The 19,441-nt window shown below is 33.7% G+C and overlaps 1 protein-coding gene across 2 annotated transcripts in view; it reads left to right on the top strand.

Annotated features, from left to right (window-relative positions):
* LOC143921097 (uncharacterized) overlaps window positions 1-18,734 on the top strand; it is a 378,172-nt gene extending 359,438 nt beyond the window's left edge. For both annotated transcript variants that reach the window (XM_077444224.1, XM_077444225.1), the window contains 8 exons: window positions 563-724; window positions 4,584-4,640; window positions 7,377-7,443; window positions 11,980-12,551; window positions 12,782-12,974; window positions 14,937-15,100; window positions 15,194-15,572; window positions 17,755-18,734. In XM_077444224.1, coding sequence (XP_077300350.1) covers window positions 563-724; window positions 4,584-4,640; window positions 7,377-7,443; window positions 11,980-12,551; window positions 12,782-12,974; window positions 14,937-15,100; window positions 15,194-15,572; window positions 17,755-18,524 — 2,364 coding nt within the window. In that variant the 3' untranslated portion in view covers window positions 18,525-18,734. The remainder of the gene's footprint in view (window positions 1-562; window positions 725-4,583; window positions 4,641-7,376; window positions 7,444-11,979; window positions 12,552-12,781; window positions 12,975-14,936; window positions 15,101-15,193; window positions 15,573-17,754) is intronic.
* Window positions 18,735-19,441: the final 707 nt, after the last annotated feature.

The following is a 19,441-nucleotide window of genomic DNA, read 5'->3' as shown; positions in this document are numbered from 1 at the left end:
CCCACTAGATATAAAACCCTTTCTCAAAACAAGTTGTTTACATCGAAATATTCCATTAGATAATATCAAATTTTATGGTTCTAAATAGAATACTGTATATTTGCATAACACGTAAATACAAATGGACATTCATCTTTATACATTACGTATGTAAATGAAGCCGCATTCACATAAAGTATTGTGATATATGAAGATTGTAATGCACACTTTAATCCAAGTATATATGTACATATTATATTACAAGCCGCAGTACAATTCGATTGCCAGTGAGGCTATTATAAATCTTGGTTGTCTAATTATATTTACTTATCACTGTTTTACATCATCGTATTATATTTATATGACAAATTAGCTGTTAGTTCAAAGAGCTTCCCAACCAAACATATGTAAACCTTCAAAATTCAACCCCTACACTTTTGAATAAAATCTTAATTTATGAAATTCAGGCCGAACGTTCGGCCTTTTATTATATTGTATTTAGATTTGTATTTAGTAAAAAATAGTACAGTAAGTGTGGGTGTTGTGTTGGTCGTGTTGTTGAGTGTTGGCGTTGCCCCTGCAGGTGGACACCCCGGACAGCGTGTTGCAGAGCGGGCTGCCCTCGATGCAGCCGCCCCGGGACACCGCCTTGCGCTCCATGGTGGACCCCAGGGACTACGACAGGCTCCGCTATCTTCAGATGAATGGCGGCACACCAAACACCTTCGAGGAGACCATCCACAGGGTGAGGCATCACCTTCAGTAACAAAAAGCACGACGAACAGACGACGACGCCACTACGGATCACATACTGCTACATACTTGTATACACATGTAAACGATTGAAATACTCGAATCTAATACATCTAAAATCATCTTGAGAATAATCTCTCATCGCGTATAATCGAGATAGACAGATTTTATTTCGATTCATTGAGACATGATCAACTTCTTCAATCGATATGTAATTGAGAGTAAAGGTCTGGGTTCAGTTTTAGCAAATTTTCCATAATTTCTAGAGGTGTATTAATTTTTTTCATTATACAAATTCAAAGGGTGTAGTATCTTAGATTAATATAAAAATGGCATATTAACCGGCATTGCTCGGGTGAAATTTTCTCGAAGATTTTGCACGGGTGATGCTTGATGCTGAGCTTCAACCCATTGTTAGAATACCGTGAGATTACCTATATATCAAATTAGGTGGTTCGAAATAGTAAATGTACATTATGATAACTGACCGGAGTGTCTTGAAATAAAAAATGATCGTAATTTAAAGAAACGATCAGAGAATCAAGTAAAATTGTGGTGGGACTAAAAGTGAACTCAGACCTTTACTATCCTTACTTGATTTATGAAATTCAGCTATATTTTCTCATTTGAGCAATGATTCATACTTTTCTTTGTTTAAATAGCTCACTATATGAACTTTCATATACATTTTCTTGTGCATCATTTTAGCACTTACTTCCTTTGATATTTTTTGATGCAGGTTCAGATTTTATGAATGTAGAAAGCTTTTAGCATCAAGTATGTAGTAAAGCCAGTCAAAAAAGAAAAAAACATTTCATATAAAGAATATCTACGATTTGAACAAAATCTGTCCATCCGTTTCTAATTTAGGTGGGTTTTTCCAGTATATTTTTATTTTAATTGAATGGTTTAATAATTAAAAAAGTAGATTGGCTCTTAATTTTTACATCGGATTTCAAACGTTTACATGTTGCAAAAAAAACAATGGAAATTTTATATACATATTTGAAACATATCACATTTAAACAAACTCTTACACTAGATATTATACATGCGTATATTCTATATGTTTGTACTTTTCCAGTGAAACGAAAAAAAAAACAATAATTTATAATTTCAAAGTCTGTCAAAGTTCAAGTCGCAATCGTTAAAAATATCTCTTTCAAATATAAAAAATTCGTTGATTTCTCTGTCGTTTTGTTTTTCGATTAAACTTTGACCGACTTTTTCAGTTTTGATTTATATGTATTTCGCGCTTCTAGCATGCTCTATTGTCACAAGCTATTTATGCATTTAATTGTCAATTTTTAATTTTACATGATTTTTTTATACTTATTATTGTGCTTTATGTGTCAATGTTGCTAGTCGATATTCGTTCGAATTGTTCAAAATTGTCATAACGGTGATTAGAATTTTGTGCGAAATTCTAAAATTCAACCATAATTACTTACGATTTATTGGTACACAAAATCATTGTCTTAAACTTTAAGAGAATGGATTTTTATTCATAAATTTTGCACGTATGAAATGGCTATGGATTTTTTGTACTTATATATTATGTATGGGCTTTGTATTGCACTATTTAATATACGTATACGAAGTAGTTGAATAATTAAAATGATTCATTTTCATTATTGAACTATTTTCATTCATATTCGTCGAAATACAAATCTGTGGAAAGCAGATTTTTGTTTGTGACGAATTTCACATTATATGTATTTATTTACCACTGAAAAATCACTACCAACATAATATACAATTTACAGCACTTTCGTTTATACATTTTTTATCGTTTATCAATTAAAGTAATGATCTCATTTAAGAAGACGTAGATTTTATAGGTTTAAAATTAATTGTTTTCATAAATACAACGATGTTGTTATTTGGAAAATGAATTTACAATAATCAACAGTTTTATAGGTTTAATCATTTTAAATGTTATTCACGTAATTTTTATAGGAATTAAATGTAGATGCGATTTAAATTTTATAAAACAATATGACTTATAAATCTATTCTACATATATTTTTGTAGGTTTCTTACGATACAAGTTGATTCAACGGTCAAAGACCGATTGAGAATTTAATATACATACATAGTTGTCGTTGTATAACAAACGAAATGAATTAGTAGTTAAATTCAATTTTAAATAAACTTAGTCCTTAGAAGGTTTTTGTAAGTAATTAAATATAAAATATAAAAAAAAATGTTTTTGGAGCTTTCTATATGTTTATTATATTATTTTGAATTTTTTTTGAAACATTTTGCTTGCTAGTCATTGCACGGTTGTCGATCTATGGTCGAATTTTGCATGTTTTTCTCGGAAAGTTTTATGGGGCTTTGTAAATATTTAACTATTTGTAATAATTCGTGATATGTAAATATTTGCCATCAAAAAAGAGTTATCGTGGTTGTTTGTTTTGTTTTCTATTTTATTTGAAAATTCAGGTGAAGGTTTTATAAAAAAAAAAAAATCATTAAAAAAATCGACATTTACAAATGCATTGTTTGTAATGAAAAAGCATGTAAAATGTTTTGTTAAGGTGAAAATTATTTCCGGTTAAGGGTCTATCTGTTATTTGTATTGACAAAATATTCTTCTGCATGTTTATTTAACTTTGAATCATTTATATTTGAAATTTATCAATAAATATTTGTCAATATTGAATAATGTTTCATTTATAATCTCTCTTCACAGGCATCACATACACATTCACAATATTGTAAACATCATATTATGTATATAACAGAGAGTTTTAATAAATATTATTCATGCTAAATACACAATATTTAAATGAGGAAATATAATTAATTACAAGATACTCCTCTTTGCCGAGTATATATTATAAGAGACGTCTATCTAATATAAGGGTATTTTCGAAAGTTACTTTCAAAGTTCCCGTTTAATTTGAATTTCAATACGAATTCGCAGCACGGATTTTGCTGAAGCTTTAAGATATGAAATTTCGAATGACGACATCTCGCAAAGTTGCCGATTTTAATACTTCTTTAAAGACATTTTGCTGTATCATACAACGTCTTTATTCACTCCTAAAAACAAAAAGATTCGCTTTTCTTAGTTGAAACAATAATAATCAAAATATTTTACATTTAAAATCGAAACACACACACAATTTTTGCTTCTTTGAATCAATCACTGCTCTGGATTGTAAAAATAGCTTATGATCATTTTATTCTAAATTGATAATCATGACAAAATTTCATACAATTGATTGAATTGATAACGTGTGCAGCTTATTTCTTATATAGCGAAGTTTTCAATCATCACATAATACTTCTGCATCCCTCTACATGCTATACATAGATACCGAAACAAAAGGGAAAATGTGGAATAGGGGATGGAGCCAAAAGAGATATTTTGCTCAGCTCGGATTATACCTCCACACGGGACAGATTTATGGGATAATCATCTGTTTTCCGCTTAGCTTTTTACGAGCACCACGCAATTTTTAAACCTAAATATTTATGGCTTGGAAAAAATACGTTTGATATTTTGAGAAACAGTTGCACACGACCCTTTCTCGACCGTCGTTTACTAATTGAATATTCGTTTGTCTGTGTTTTTCCATTATTTTTGTTATTATTGTTTTGTTCAATGAAAGTGTTTGCATGTACAGCATGTTTCTAATATTTTTTATGTGTTAAAATCATCAGCACGCATACTAAACGTTTTAAATGTATGTATATATGTATAGATATTCGTTTGATTTGTATACTTTTCTTATATTATTTCGATGATCACTTATTATCTTAGAAGTTTCAATGAGATGGATTAAATTTGCGTTGCACAGTTGGACGATGTGACTTATTCGTCTTGTATTTTGTTTCAGTTAAAAGTTCAAGAAGCGATGAAGAAAAAAGAGAAATTTCATAGGGAACACGAAGAGGTACGACTAAATTAGTCAAGTTTTGAGCACGTTTTTACATTTTTATTATTTTGCATTTTTTTATGCATGTGTTTACTTTGAAATTTTGCAGTATGTATAAAGACCGTTTCATTATTATTGCAATTTGATTTTTTGAAATTTTTCAGTCTAGAAATGTTCATTTTGCACTAATATGCGAATATACGACCCAGATCCGTATGGATGAATATGTGCTGAATTATTATGCATATTTTCACATTTACAATGTAGATATATGAATAATGCTTCGTAACTAGTTTAAAAATGCAATTTTATCAGTGTTACGAATCCACTTAGACGGAAAAAGCATATTAAACCAATTGAACTTTTATCATATCCGAATGTGAAATGAAAGTTTTTCCGATTTAAAATTTCCATTATCGTACGGAAACTCTTGCGAATTGAAACAGGTAACGATTCTTTTACGTACGTTTTCCACCTTTTTAAAAACAAAATTTGTTCAGCGGGAAAACTTCTCGATTTTCCCCGACAAAGATATGCGGTAAGAATTACCGAAGAAAATTCGATAGCAAACAACTTTTTAACTCGCCCTTTTCCCGTACAAACTGGAGTCCTTTCAGAGCCGCCTTGTCATCATCATGTTACTTTGCATGAGTTTTTTTTTGTCCCCTTTGTTGTATTCGACATTTGCGGGTCTCCTTGTTTATTATTATTCCTTAACATTTGCTCTTTTCTCTCCTCGTCCGTAATTTAGGATCAAAGAACACCGAGTAACACTTACGCGAGCAAACTTTTCCCTTCGCCGGAAAATGAAAATTCTACAATGTTTCTTTTTTAATATTCGTGCAATATCTCTAAAGTTCAAAGATACATCTGAAAAACAAATATTTAACAAAACGAAAAAAATATTCGTCTATGTTTCAACACGTAATTGCTGATTTGATTTCGTGCTTATTATTTTCTTTAAGAAACCTTAGGCACCCCATTTCTTTCATACATTATTTAAAAGTAATATAACTGTTCTTACAACTTTTTACATAGACTTCTATGTATTTTTCATATTCATAACCCCCGAAAGAACCTGTCTATCACATCTGGAAACCACAATACTTTCTATCTTTCTTCCGTCATCTCGTTTTCCCCTTTTCTTATACAACTTCCGTAAAACCTTTGTATTTACTATAACTGTTATAGCTTGGAACACATGAAATTAACTTTGCTTATCCTTATTGAAATATCAATACACTTACTAGTATCTTCCAAAAAATCCCATCTCAAATTGCTTCTGGAAATCACAGTACTTTCAGTCTTCCCTCCTAAATTTCGTTTTTACTTTTCTAGTACGACTTTATTATATGTATTAAAAATAGTTTTGATTACATAAACTTAATTTTTTATCTCGTTATCAAAATCTCAATTCCTTCATTAATATCCTTTCAAATATCGCTCCAGAAAACCAAAAGAATTTTAATTTATCCAATGAAATTTTGGATTTGCTATTTTAGCAGAGCTCTTATAGTATCTTTAAGTAATGAAAACTGTCGAATTTTTATATTATACATAGAGTTTCACACGTTGACAAACTTGGAATACTAAAGTTGAAAGTATTCATATTGATCAAAGATATATTGGCATCCCATAACCTATATATTTTGATAGCATCTTGTTTTTACGACCATATCGCGAAATTTTGATCGGAATTCCTGATACCATTCCCGCATATGACCGTGAAATTTCCAACAATTGCAATATATTGACTCTTCTTTCCCATAGTCATAAAATAGATCAAGTGTAAATTGAGTCTACGCCGAACAACCCTTTCGTGCGTCTCAGGAAGAAGCATATCTATTTCTTTTACGGCATGAGTTTTCCATCTTTTTTATTTCCGTTCTGTTTTCCTCGAAAGCATTACTCAAAATAACCTGCATTCTGCATCAGCACTATTCATTTTCGTCGACCCATTCCAACTTTATATTTTATTTATCCCGATTTGAATCTGGTTTTATTCTGCTTGCGTTTGCATTCTCCCATTCGACCGTTTCATTGCCGGGTGTCGCAGAACCCATTAAATTATGTGTCAGTTAAACTGTTTCTCTGGTCCCGTCCAATTTTCTTGTCCCAGTTGTGCACAGGGCCTTATCTCTGACCCAGTTATTCAACGGCATATTGTTCGCCGGCAACTTTACAACGCAAACTTTGGGAAACTATACCGATATGCTTTATTAGAAAAGATTACAACGCAGTAAACATTCGTATATAAAATTGTATGAGAAATTAAGGGCGACCCTTATAATGTGTTCATCGGAGACATTCTCAGCCCTGTCGACCGGTTTTGCTTTTCCCTTTTCACTGGCCATATTTCCTTTTTTCAATTTCCATTCGGCAATATTTCTCGCCGTACAACGTCTTCTCTCGTATCCTCTCCTTTTCTCTTTGTGTTTTTCTCCTCTCGCACGACCGGCCCATATCTTTGGTCACATATTTTGCCGTTGAATATTTTATGTATCGCATGCACCGGACTTTATTTATTGCTTATCGGGTTTCTATTTTATAATAAACGTGCCAGGAAGAAAGGTTTAGTGTTTATGTTTTTCCAGCGTGAAACCCGTAACGTGCATAACATGCGATGGCTCTATCGCCACGTTTGAAACGCCATAAATATATTTTTGTTAATTATTATTGTTTTCAAATTTGCATGAGCCTTTTGTTGTATATAAAATACTTTTAAACTTACTATTTTTTTGTTTGCTTTCACAGATATTGAGAGACATTAGGCATGGCTTACTACATTTAGGAAGGGAAGGCGTTAGAGGACCAATGGGAGGTGAGTCATACATTTTTGTTTAAATATTTTATATAATAGGTATATAAAAGTGGGTATTCATTTTGGCAGACACTCCGTAACTGTCTATCTGTCGTAAAATTTTCTTAACAAACAACAACTCGTCTACCAAATGCTATTCATAACAATACAATCGGTCGAATGATTCTATATAGTGGTTATAGTTGCAGTCTTTTAAATACTCAAAAAACTATTTAATAACGGACTGGATAATTCTTATGATAATGAGTAGCAATTAAGTTTTGGCTTCACGTTTACACACAAATAACGTAAATAGTTTTTTTTTTTTTGTAAATGTGATAACAAAATAAGATCTTGAGATTTGTCTCCCATTGTAGCGTATTTTACTATGTACATATGACAAATTTTTAAGTCAGAAATTTTAATCGAAATATATTTCAAATATACTCAATGAATCCTCACCTGAATATGTAAGTAAAAAAATCAATATAGAATTTACATAAACGTTTATAGCGCTATATACATAATATCCAGTCAATTCAGAATGTTATGTAGTGCATAAAGTAGTCTTTTAGACCCAATTGTCTAAATTCTAGAAGATGAAAATTGAATGTTTCTACATATGTAAAATGGTACTCAAGTTAAGCTATGAAGATGGCCGTAGATCAAATTGGTGAAGCGTGGAAGTATTTTGGAGAGGACTTAATCCAGCAGAGTATAAAATATGACTTGAAAAACCGATGGTGATGATGGCTATGTAGTATTTAAACTTGTAATCGTACTTCTATTCTATGTGTTTGAAGTTTTCGTATTATAAAATGAACGTCTATTTTCGGCCAAATTGGAGATACTTTTTCGGCTTTCGGTTTTGGGATAGGGCAGTTAAAAATTTAAGTAGTTTCAGTTTGGCAGACGCCGTTTTCCGGTTTTACTGTCGCAAACGGCACGACCGGTTAAATTTGATCGACGAACTTTATGATCGGTACTTTTACAACCCCCTGCCGGTTTTCTTTTGTACATAGGTAGCTTGAAACAACTGTTTTGTTGTTCAATGTAGCACCGTTGTTTGTTTTCTTTTCTTCGTTGCTGGTTTGTTGTTTTTTTTTCAACCGCTAAGTTTTCCGGCTTTCCGGTTTTCACGCCGCGTCACTTCGGTAGGTCGCTTTATGACAGTTTTCTTTTTACTTTGTTAAACCGACTGTTTCATAGCATTTATTACGCGCTTCTCAAGAAACCTGCTCAATCGAGTATATATGTATACTAGCCGAATTACACGGCGCTACTCAGATTGGCAAAAGTTGGGAAAAAATATGAAAACGGTAAATAAAACGTACAATGAGATAGTATACCAAATTTGATTGCCCAATTTTATTCTTTGTTTATTCAATCAATAATGCACATTCGATTCTGCTGTACAGATTAAGAATTATTAATTATATACACATACATTAATTATTAATTATATATTTACATTAAACACGACATCTATAGTCGAATATTGTACAGTATTTTAAGTATTATACAAGGCAAAGAGAAACAACGATTAACATCCACAGGAACATCTATCGACATACATATTTGCAGTACAGTAAATCTGCGAAAATCTAGCTGCTGAATAATTTGAATTTTTACCGAGAGAGATAGGACAGGGACACAAATTTGTTGTAACCGTTTCAATAAAATCAAATAAATTGGAAAATTTATATAACGGATAATTGAACATATGTAGATATATGTTTATATATTTTTGTAAGATAATTGAATGCCCATCATTGGCCGGGTGATATTTAAAAAAATAATTAAAAATGTTGTTTGTGTTCTTCTGTAGGTACATAGTACTATGAAATCGTATACCAAATTTGGTTCTAAATTAAAAAGTGTACAAACAAATACAAATTATTTATTTATATTATACGGTATACGGACTGTCGATTTTTTTATAGTAAAAGTCGTTGATATTATTATATGTATTTATAGGTATAGTTTCTAGACGGATGATAAAAGCCTTACTAGTGCAACTCTCCAGGTGATTTGAAGCGATATTTCGCAGTCTAAATAATTTATTTTATATTTTTGTTTTATATATACACATATATGTTTGTATTTACATTCTGTATGTACATACGTAAATATCTGCTTGTGCGTAAGCGTTACAAATTTAATTTGCATATTTAAGTGTACGTATTATATTTAGAACTAATTTGGCGTAAAGGTCACATCTGAATGGAGGAGTATAAAAATAGAGTGTTCCCGAAATATTCTTGTTTGATTTGATTTTTGCGAATTGATGGGTTTTGGAAGCCCTGAGTGTGTCGAGTTTGTACGTTGGGACTTAATCCGCTTAGCCCCCGCCGCCGCTCTAAGCCCATCGATAATATTTGGAAATTACAACGCCAGACCCGACATTTTTTCTCTCCTTGTTATATCCCGGTTGAATTTTCACAATGAACTTCCAGTTGGCGGCAAAAGGTTCCATATAAAATCCTTTCGAAGCCGGCTACCTCATATTTCGTCGCTAATCCTTCGCCGTATCCTACCCGATTCAATTTTCTTTCCGTTTTTAATTTACTTGAACGATTAGATTTTGGGTTTATTAAACACAATACCATTTTCGGGATCAGTAAGTAAATACTGTTAGTTATATGTAGTTGAAATTTCAAGATCCAATGTGTGTAATTAATGTGAGTAGACTTGACTGACACTACAAGTTAAGTTTGACGTGTGATAGCAAACTAACACCATATGTACATTCGTCACTTATGTATGTATGTAAGTAGAGAGGTCTTACCTGTCTTCAAATTTGCATCTTATATTCTCGTCAGTACTAGATAATATATTAATTGAATAATTTGTGTGTATGTGTTTTTTTAGTATTGAATTCAAACTAAGTAATATTAATAAACGTAAACTCACACATTCATTATGAAAGTCTTAGAAAGATCTGACTGACAGATATCAAATTGAATGCGAAAATTTATTCATTTTACCAAATTAAAATGAACATGTGATAAATTTATACAAGTGTACTTCTTTTTTTTTACTTATAAACATACATAAATCATATTTGCTATGACAGGAATTGACCCCAAGGCGACACATGTGGTTATATTATTTTTTGTATATGTATGTATATGTCAAACCATCAATTTCTTTTTCTAGGTTCTGGAAATTCTCGCGATTTGCATTTCATAAAAAATGTCTGACATGTGCTAAATTCTAAATTAAATATGCTCCCGTTTACCATTAAGTTCGTCCTTAAATAAAACATCCTGTCAGTGGGGCAGGGTGATTCTGACATTAAAAAAAATAATAATATATAATATCGAGAGAATCCCTTTTTTTTTTTAAAAAAAAGGGCAGTATTACTAAATACTAATAGATTTATTATTATTGTACATACATATTTAACAACAAAATAACACGTTTGCAAAGTAGTTCCAATAACTTGTCGCAAGACTTAATTTTAGCAATTTTTCTAACAGTATATGTACATATGTATATAATACAATAAAGACATCTATGGGCAATCAAATATTTTTTACGTATAGCAAATTTGCGAGAAATACATTACGTGGGTAGCTTTTATAAGATCTAACAAAGTTAAGTTGCAAATATCTGGAATTTGCGAGAATCCTGGGTAGAAAATATCGATTTATTGGATCCGTCACAACAGTTACGCTAGAAAAATCAAAAAAAATTTATCAAGAGACGGTCGATCTGTGTTTTAATAACCACAAAATTTTGCCAGCAGCGTATTTGGTCGGAATTTGAACCGACGATCTCTCTACTGGTATGCAATAGCTCTACCAATGCACTATTCGTAGTTCACTAGTATAAAGCTATCCTTGAATATCATCCAAATCAAAATAATGGAGCCAAGTACGGTCTACTAGGCTTATTGGGCTACTTTATATACAAAATTTTACTACTATATTAACAAAATTTTAAAAAACTATTTTTTTATTATTTATTTTTAATTTATACCAGGAAGGCCTAACAGGTAACCCCAATGCTCCTTCCTGGCCATAAACTTTGTATATTTGATCAATTAAAATTCACGGAGCATATGTGGTCAAATTTTTAAATAATTCAGTGAATCAATTAACATCCACGGAAACATTCTATGATCAAATTTGTAAGTTTGCAGCATTTTACAGCGAAATTCGAGATAGGTGAAAACTCGAGAATTTCGAGAAAACGGGTTAGGTTGCCAATTTGTTGGAACCGTCTCAATGAAAATCAGATTAATTGGCAAAGTCTGATAGGAAATGAGTCACTAATCCATGTTTCAGCCAGCAGAAACCAGTGGGATTTGAACACGTGACCAATTTTTTTCAAGCATTATATGCTGACCACTAGTCTATTCTGCTTGATATTTATACTTGCATCAAATGTGAGCCAGTTTGTAATGATATAAGCAATTAATTAATCAGTTTGCCCAATATAAAGAGTCTAGTCTTTACTATACATATGTACACTAAAAATGTTTTGAATCATTGTTGAAAGGCTACTTGTACTATGTTAGCAATTTTTATTACATTGAGACATATTTTGCAGATGACACCTACATGTATGACGAAGACGCCCGAATGATGGGTCTGGCTCCAGGGCACTGGTACGATGAACCACCATACGAGAGTGATCCAGAGGACTTCCTCATGGGAGGAGGACCAGTTCCGACCGCCACAATTCAAAATGGCCGGGTGTGCTTCACTCTGAACCTGCGCAACGAGCCACGGGGCGAAGGAGTCATATCTTTGAGGAGTGCTGGAGACATATCCCTGCCCAGGGACGGCTCCAGAGGCGCTACAAGGAGGGGCCTTATCCTCCCCCAGTCTGGACCGTATCCTCCTACGATCATCCCCCTGAGATCGGCGAGGGATCGCGAGAGCGGCGACTACGCCGGTTCCGACATACAATCCGTCAGTTCGAGACTTTCTGGACTGTCGGTCGAGACGAGCCGGTCTGAGCACGCCGATGGAGTGCTAAGGGTTAACCAGACCGGATATAGACAAATGAGCGGCTACCGGATGAGGAGGCCTGAAGATGAATTGTCGCCGCACAGCTCGGACTACGAAGACCAAGAGGAGAGCGAAACGGATTCACAACACGTAGCGACGATACATAATGTAAATTGCTCTATTTTATAAAGTGTAAAGGGTCGTTCAATATAATTGTATATATGGGTGTATGCTTCATTACGCCACTTTTCATACATATATAGTAATCCGTCATTAATTAAAAATTAATTAATTAAAGTATGATTCAGTCAACTCGTGCAAACTTATTGAACGATCTTCATGTTGTTAATTCGAATTCGTTACAAATAGCTAAGTTTGTATTTTAATCGATTTTATAGTCTGCTGACGATTGCGAAGGGGTTTCTAGTCTGGTGGGTCGAGTCAGGGGTCTCAGACAAGACGTGCAAAGGAAAATATCAAGATTACGACAAGAACAACCAGTGGATCAACCGACCAGAAGAACGAACAACGATCAAGCTTTCCCATGTTCAAATAGTTCATTCGAAAGCCTACCCAGCGGCTCTGGAAGTAGTAAGTACACTCTATATTTAATATTTTATTATAAGTAACGTACATTTAATCCGGATTGTAATCATCAAAATGTTGTCAATGCAGCATTCACTGTTATATGAAGTCCTCTTGTATTGTTTCCTATTATACATAGATTTGTCGTCCTAGCATATGTATATATGGATGTATTATTTGTACTCATTAATGTATCGTGCAACGTATGAGTACTGTCTATTAGGTACCATTCGAGTATCTGTTTCATACAAATCCATTGTCACGCCATCAGACTGTGTACTTTGTCAGATACTTTAGTTACAATAGTGGAACTAACCCATATACATACATATATGTATTAGTAGTATTTTTTTACATTTGCATTTTATAGAATGATCTACTAGATCTTTTTATATACATATTTAACTTCGCCAAGTTACGTAACTTTTGTTGGGAATTCGTTTCAAGGGAATCTTTTTTTTTATTTGAGAAAAAATGATTTTGACAATATTTTTGGAGATGGTTTTGATGTTCATATGATGAAGAGTACCTTCCATTTGTAATATATTTTGACTAGTTGGAATATATTCCGTCTAACATACGTAAGTTGATTCATATGGCGAATTACATTCCAACTGGTCAAAATATATTACAACTGAAAATACAGTTCAACTATAATTTGATACCAGGTTAGATGGAGAGGTTAGGTTTTCGTGAAAACGTCACTCGTCTAGTAAATTGAGTTTGAAAGTCACATTTTTATCTTGAACACATTATTAGAGCTATCGTTATACGGTACTCTTTACCTTTATTCGCAAATATTAACGCATTATTGAATTATAAAGCATTCGTAAAAACATCAGAGCTGTCACAATTCAACTGCTATATTACAACTGGTGCACATTGTTGAAAGTGTATTTGCGCTTGTAGATATAAAATTTACTAGTTGAATTTTATTCGAATATTAATGACATAAAACGCCAGTTGGAATATATGTACATATGTACAACTGAAAATACACGTCAACTGTAACATACATATATGTACATTTACTAGTTTATCGCAACGATAAATCACCATGACAAATTATCCAACTAATTCACATCGCAATTCGCTTGATCTGTAAAATTGTTTATGATCATTAAATTCTAAGTGTACACTTTATTATATTTATGATAATTATTTTATAAATGAAAAGGATTTTTAAAGTTATACGTGTCATAAATTTATACTTAGTTTGGCATAACTGCTTCTTCCTTTCACCAAAATATATATAAACAAATGGTACATTTTTGTATATTTCCCATACTTACGGTGACTTATGATTATGATGAAGCGCCTCTAACTGCGTCATTTGTAGAAAGCCTACGTCATCATCATTATCATTCACAGCCATTCGCCATCCACTGCTGGATGAAATGCACTTCTTATACACTTCCGTTCGTCTCCGTTTTGAGCAAAATTTTTCTGATTTCATCCACTCATCTCCCACTTACCTCCTTCCTTGCACCCTTTTACATTCTCTCGTGTACTATTTGAGCACTTCTTTCATCCAACTATCATTTATTCTTCTACATATGTAGATTACAATTTCAATTTATTTACCATTACATCACCCGTTTTGTCATACTTCTAACTAACGTATTCCGTTTTATATCGTTATTCGTCATGCCAAGCATACAACGTTTCCTTCTCCTTTGAGTGCATACAGCATTCTGGCGTTCAGTGTCCAAGTTTCGCATCTATCCGTCACATTGAAGATATTTTTCTTCGTACGGCATTTCAGATTTGAATACGGCATTATATTGAGAGTCAATTTTCGTTCCTGAGAATACCACTAATTCAGAATATTTTGACGAATCCAACTGATTGTATTGTGCTTGTTATATTGGTTGTTGATCTTCGAGGAACTGTTTATATGAAATTGTTTGCCTGTAAGTGTAATTATGTTGAATTCAGAATATTGACAATTTGTTTTTTCATTAATAGGTACCCAAGCTCTGGTCCGCGCCGGGAGCAACCACTCTTCGATATCAGCAGAAGATAACCGGGAGCTGAGTCCCACGGGACACGGACCTCAGATTCTGTGCAGGGCTAGGGCAGTGATCGACCACATGCCCAGTTCGTACGATAAGGACGCCTTGAAATATAAGGTGAATTCGCACAACCACGACGACCATTCGTCGACGATACCTCCGGTGGGTGAGTCTAGAGGTGACGTTTGTAAACGATGCGTTGTTTTGCAGAAGGGCGACATAATCGACGTGATCAGCATGAACGCTTCCGGCCTCTGGAGGGGCATCTGTCACAACCGAGTCGGCCATTTCAAATTCATCAACGTGGAAGTGCTGCCCGACAGGCTGATGAGGAACAATTCGAGCACCAAGTGGCTGCACAAGAACGCTGCCATGTACGGTTTCCACAAATCGAGACCGGCCACCGTCGAGGAGCTGCTGCACAGAATAAATTTGCATGAATACGCGTCCGTGTTCGTCATGAACGGATACGAAGACCTGGAATTATTCAAAGAGATCGAGCCGTCCGATCTGGACTATCTGGGCATTATGAACGCCGATCACAGGGCTAAAATTTTGACCGCCGTACAACTGCTGCACGACTTGGATTGTGAGTATAATACGATGCATACATTTCCATATTTTGTTGCTAAGATTTAACTGCAAACCTAACAGCCAAACCCTCTTAACCAATTAACAAAAATACCTATATATTAATATTCTCAAAAGAATGCCATACAAAAGATGCTACTTAGGTAGGGCTGCCGGGCGTCTCGGTATTCCGGGTTTGTCCCGGTTTCAAGCGTCTCGTCCCGGCGTCCCGAAGGGACTATTCGGGACAGCCAAATGTCTCGGTTTTCGATAGCTGCTTATTGACCTTTCATTGTTCAGAAATACCAAACTTCCGCAGTTATTAAACTGAAAAAAAAATGCACGAATCTCAATCTCACCGTAGATGTGGACATCCGTGGTTAAAAAAGCAAGAAAAGCGAGATTGATAAAATCAACTTTTTTTCCATTTTCTTTGACAATATGTAATTAATTTCATTTAATATTCAAACAACTAAATAAACTGGAAAAAAAAGGAAATACTAGTTTATAAAAGGAAGGACTTAAAATGTTATTTATTAAGTTTACGCTCTTTACAAAGTTTTTTTATCATTCTTGTAATATTTGTGCCTGGGGTGGAGGGGGGGTGTAGGAATACAATTAAACTGTCCCGGTGTGGATATCAATAAATCTGGCAATAATACTTAGCAGAACTGTATGATGCAGTGAAATTATTGATAACCTCCAAATGGCTTATAAAAATAGTAGTGTTGGGTAGAGGTGAGTTCGAGATCCAAATGAAAGGTCACAGCATTTATTGAATGATCCAGGATGTCCACACGTAACCAGCACTCGCTCCAGAATAATCTGGTATGGCGTATGTACCTCCTTATAAATGACAAGTTGCTCGCCACAGCTTCCCCGATTCATTTTTGTATCTATTGTCTAAGCGGTAAAGTTTTAAGTGTCTCACGCTCTCGCCCGGCTTCTGAGATTTCTTGCGGACACATAGCGGAGTCCCCTACTGAGTGACACCTATGGTTATAAACTTCTACGTATATAAATTTATAGATTATAAATTTGAAATCATATTCAAATATCCAGCAGCATAGATCGTTGGTTGCGTTTATGCTAACCACTGATAGGTTGACGGGTTCGATCCCGTGGGTTGAAACTCAATTGAAAAGAATTTACTCCGAGTATAATCTGTAGTGCTGCTGGTCAGGCTTAGATATTTGTGACTCCATGTTGATGGTTACCTGTAAGAGTTTGCCAATTCATATAATTTCATTGTTGAAAAGATTTCTCACCAAATTGACAAAACCATCCATATATTTGAATATGATTACAAATGTATAGTCTATAGATTTATATATTTAAAAGTTTATACCATATGTAGTTGTCGCTCATTGGTAACCCGTAATTATATCTTGGGGAATTATTACATAATTCGAAATTATACATAACATCTATGGTCAAACATTGCAAAGTGCATTCATTGCAAAGATCGTATACAATACGATCAACAAATATTTATACAACAATACGAATTTTTATACAATAATCATCCACAGAGACATCTATGGAGAGAAACCCGGCGAGCCTTGATATATAACATAACTCAAGATTTTGCGAGAGAAATGGGGAGGAATGCCAATTTTGCACGAATCGTTTCAATGAAAATCAGAAAAATTGGCAAACCCTAATAGGAAACTAAGGTCTGGCCAGCAGCAACCAGTGTGACTCGAACTCGTTACCACATATGCTAACCACTAGTCCGTGCTACTGATTATTATATGTAGATAAAGTGAAAAAATATTCATTCAAATGAGAAAAACATTTTAATGTGGATAAAATAATTTAAATGTTGTATTTGACGTGTATTTTCTAATAATCGATTAATCAAAAACTCGTGGGTTATAAAATATAAGAATACATAATAAGTAATGAAGTCCACTGTAAGTGGTACCTGTCTTTATGTTTTCTTTTTTTAAATTTTTCTTTGGATTTCTATAAACTACTCTATGACATTGTTCTATGTGAGTACATATATGCTAGTTGCAAAGGAACAAATTATGTATGTATGTACCTTCATGTATTTTTTTAATTTGTTATTCATTTTATGAAAAGTTCATATATGTACATATGTACGAGCTTCGTAATAAATCCTCATATTATGTACCATTTCCGTACATGTTTTTCGTTTCATGTTTTTATTTTTTTTTATATTTTATTTTTTTTAGGCAGTGAAGGGGATATCCACGGATCAAGCTCCGAAGGGGACGACACAAAGAGGGGGATGACCCACCAGGTGGATTCACCATTCGGAAGACGTCAATTCCCCAGAGACTCGGGTTGCTACGATGCACCCCTTCACATAAAAACGTCACCCCTCATCCACCGATCGGACAATTCCGATCACGAGCAGAACAGCAGCGACAACGCCTCCAACAGCCCCAACAATCTAGACGCAGTGGTCCAGCAGTGCAGCAACGAGATCATGAAACGGGTTGAATCGGCTCAGCAAGCGCTCAAACTAAACACGATCAAAGACGATAGGATAGAACAGTATCATCCGAACATACCAGTGCCAAACAGTATAGTTTCCGGTAGTATAGGTAATGAAAAGTGCGTTAGGACTATGGACTCGTATGTTGTAGCCAGGGGGCAAACGGTATCAGTTGAGCCCTCTCGCTCCAGGTCTAACATTATAAGCAGGGCTGCTCTGCGCAAAAACACTATTCCCTCGTTGTTGAAAAGTGGTAGTAGTTCTAATTCTAGGAGTCCCAGTGGCGGTGGTGCTCACCAGAATCAAACGGTCGAAGACATTTGTGAATCTGATCACAAGTTGAATGTGGTCAAGTATGTAGTTGGCAGTGGTAATAATAGCTCTCAGGAAGGGTCTGGGTCTGGAGGTGGTTGCTTGTCTGAGAAGAGCAGCGATTCAGGTGTCAGCAGCAGCTCTCTGAGCTCAGCACCCAGAGAGTCGTCCTCCAAGCCCCAACCCCTATGAAAGTTGCTCCAAACGGAGACGATGAAGTCTTTGCAGAAAAAGAAATTATCCAATCCGTCGACGTCCACTGAAAACTAATGAAAAGAAAAGAAAATTATATCGTGCTATAGTAATGCTATTCACTTTGTAATTGCATTCCAAGGTGAATATGGTTACCGTACTCGCGTACTAATACATAGTTTCCGAAGTGCTACATTTTTCTATTTAATTAAAAAATAAATAAAAAATAAAATTGTTTAATTTTAAATAATACGTCAAGTGATATTTCGACATATATTTTTGTTTTTATTTTATTATTAGCGAAACCATATAAATATATACAATACTAATTAATCATTATCGATCGTTGAGGACGTTTGACATTTGACACGTAAATTATTTATTTTATTTAGTCATTCATAAACTAAAGGAAAAGAAAAGTATACATCATTTAAGAAATCTATCAGAGCTTTAAACCTTATGAATCATGATAATCATTTAAATAATTGTAATTAAATTTGCAAATTAGCTTTGACGTACATAATTATTTTCTTATAATTCATATATTTATATAAATATGCACCAAATATACCCTCGCTGACAATATTAGTTAAATATATAATTATTGATTTCATACAAACTTCCTCAGGAAAAGACTGTGCATATTTGCAAATATCATATCTCTTTCTATTCATTCTGCAATTGCTATCAACAATATTTAACATATTGATTATCATCATTTTATATAGCGTTTTCGTTCATCTTTTGTACATATAATGGAGGAGTCATGTGTTGTTGTAATTATCATAATGAAATAATTTTCTACTAAATTTGATAAATGGAAGCAATAAAGCAAAGCATTAGTGAAGAAAATAAAATCTATATATTGATTTTTGTTACTTAAAATAATACATTGTAAATATAACGTAGATAGATAC

Source organism: Arctopsyche grandis, chromosome 13 (assembly GCF_051622035.1).
Source record: "Arctopsyche grandis isolate Sample6627 chromosome 13, ASM5162203v2, whole genome shotgun sequence".
Taxonomy (NCBI): Eukaryota; Metazoa; Arthropoda; class Insecta; order Trichoptera; family Hydropsychidae; genus Arctopsyche; species Arctopsyche grandis.
Note: the sequence above shows the minus strand (reverse complement) of the source record. Positions and strands in the feature narration are given on the sequence as shown.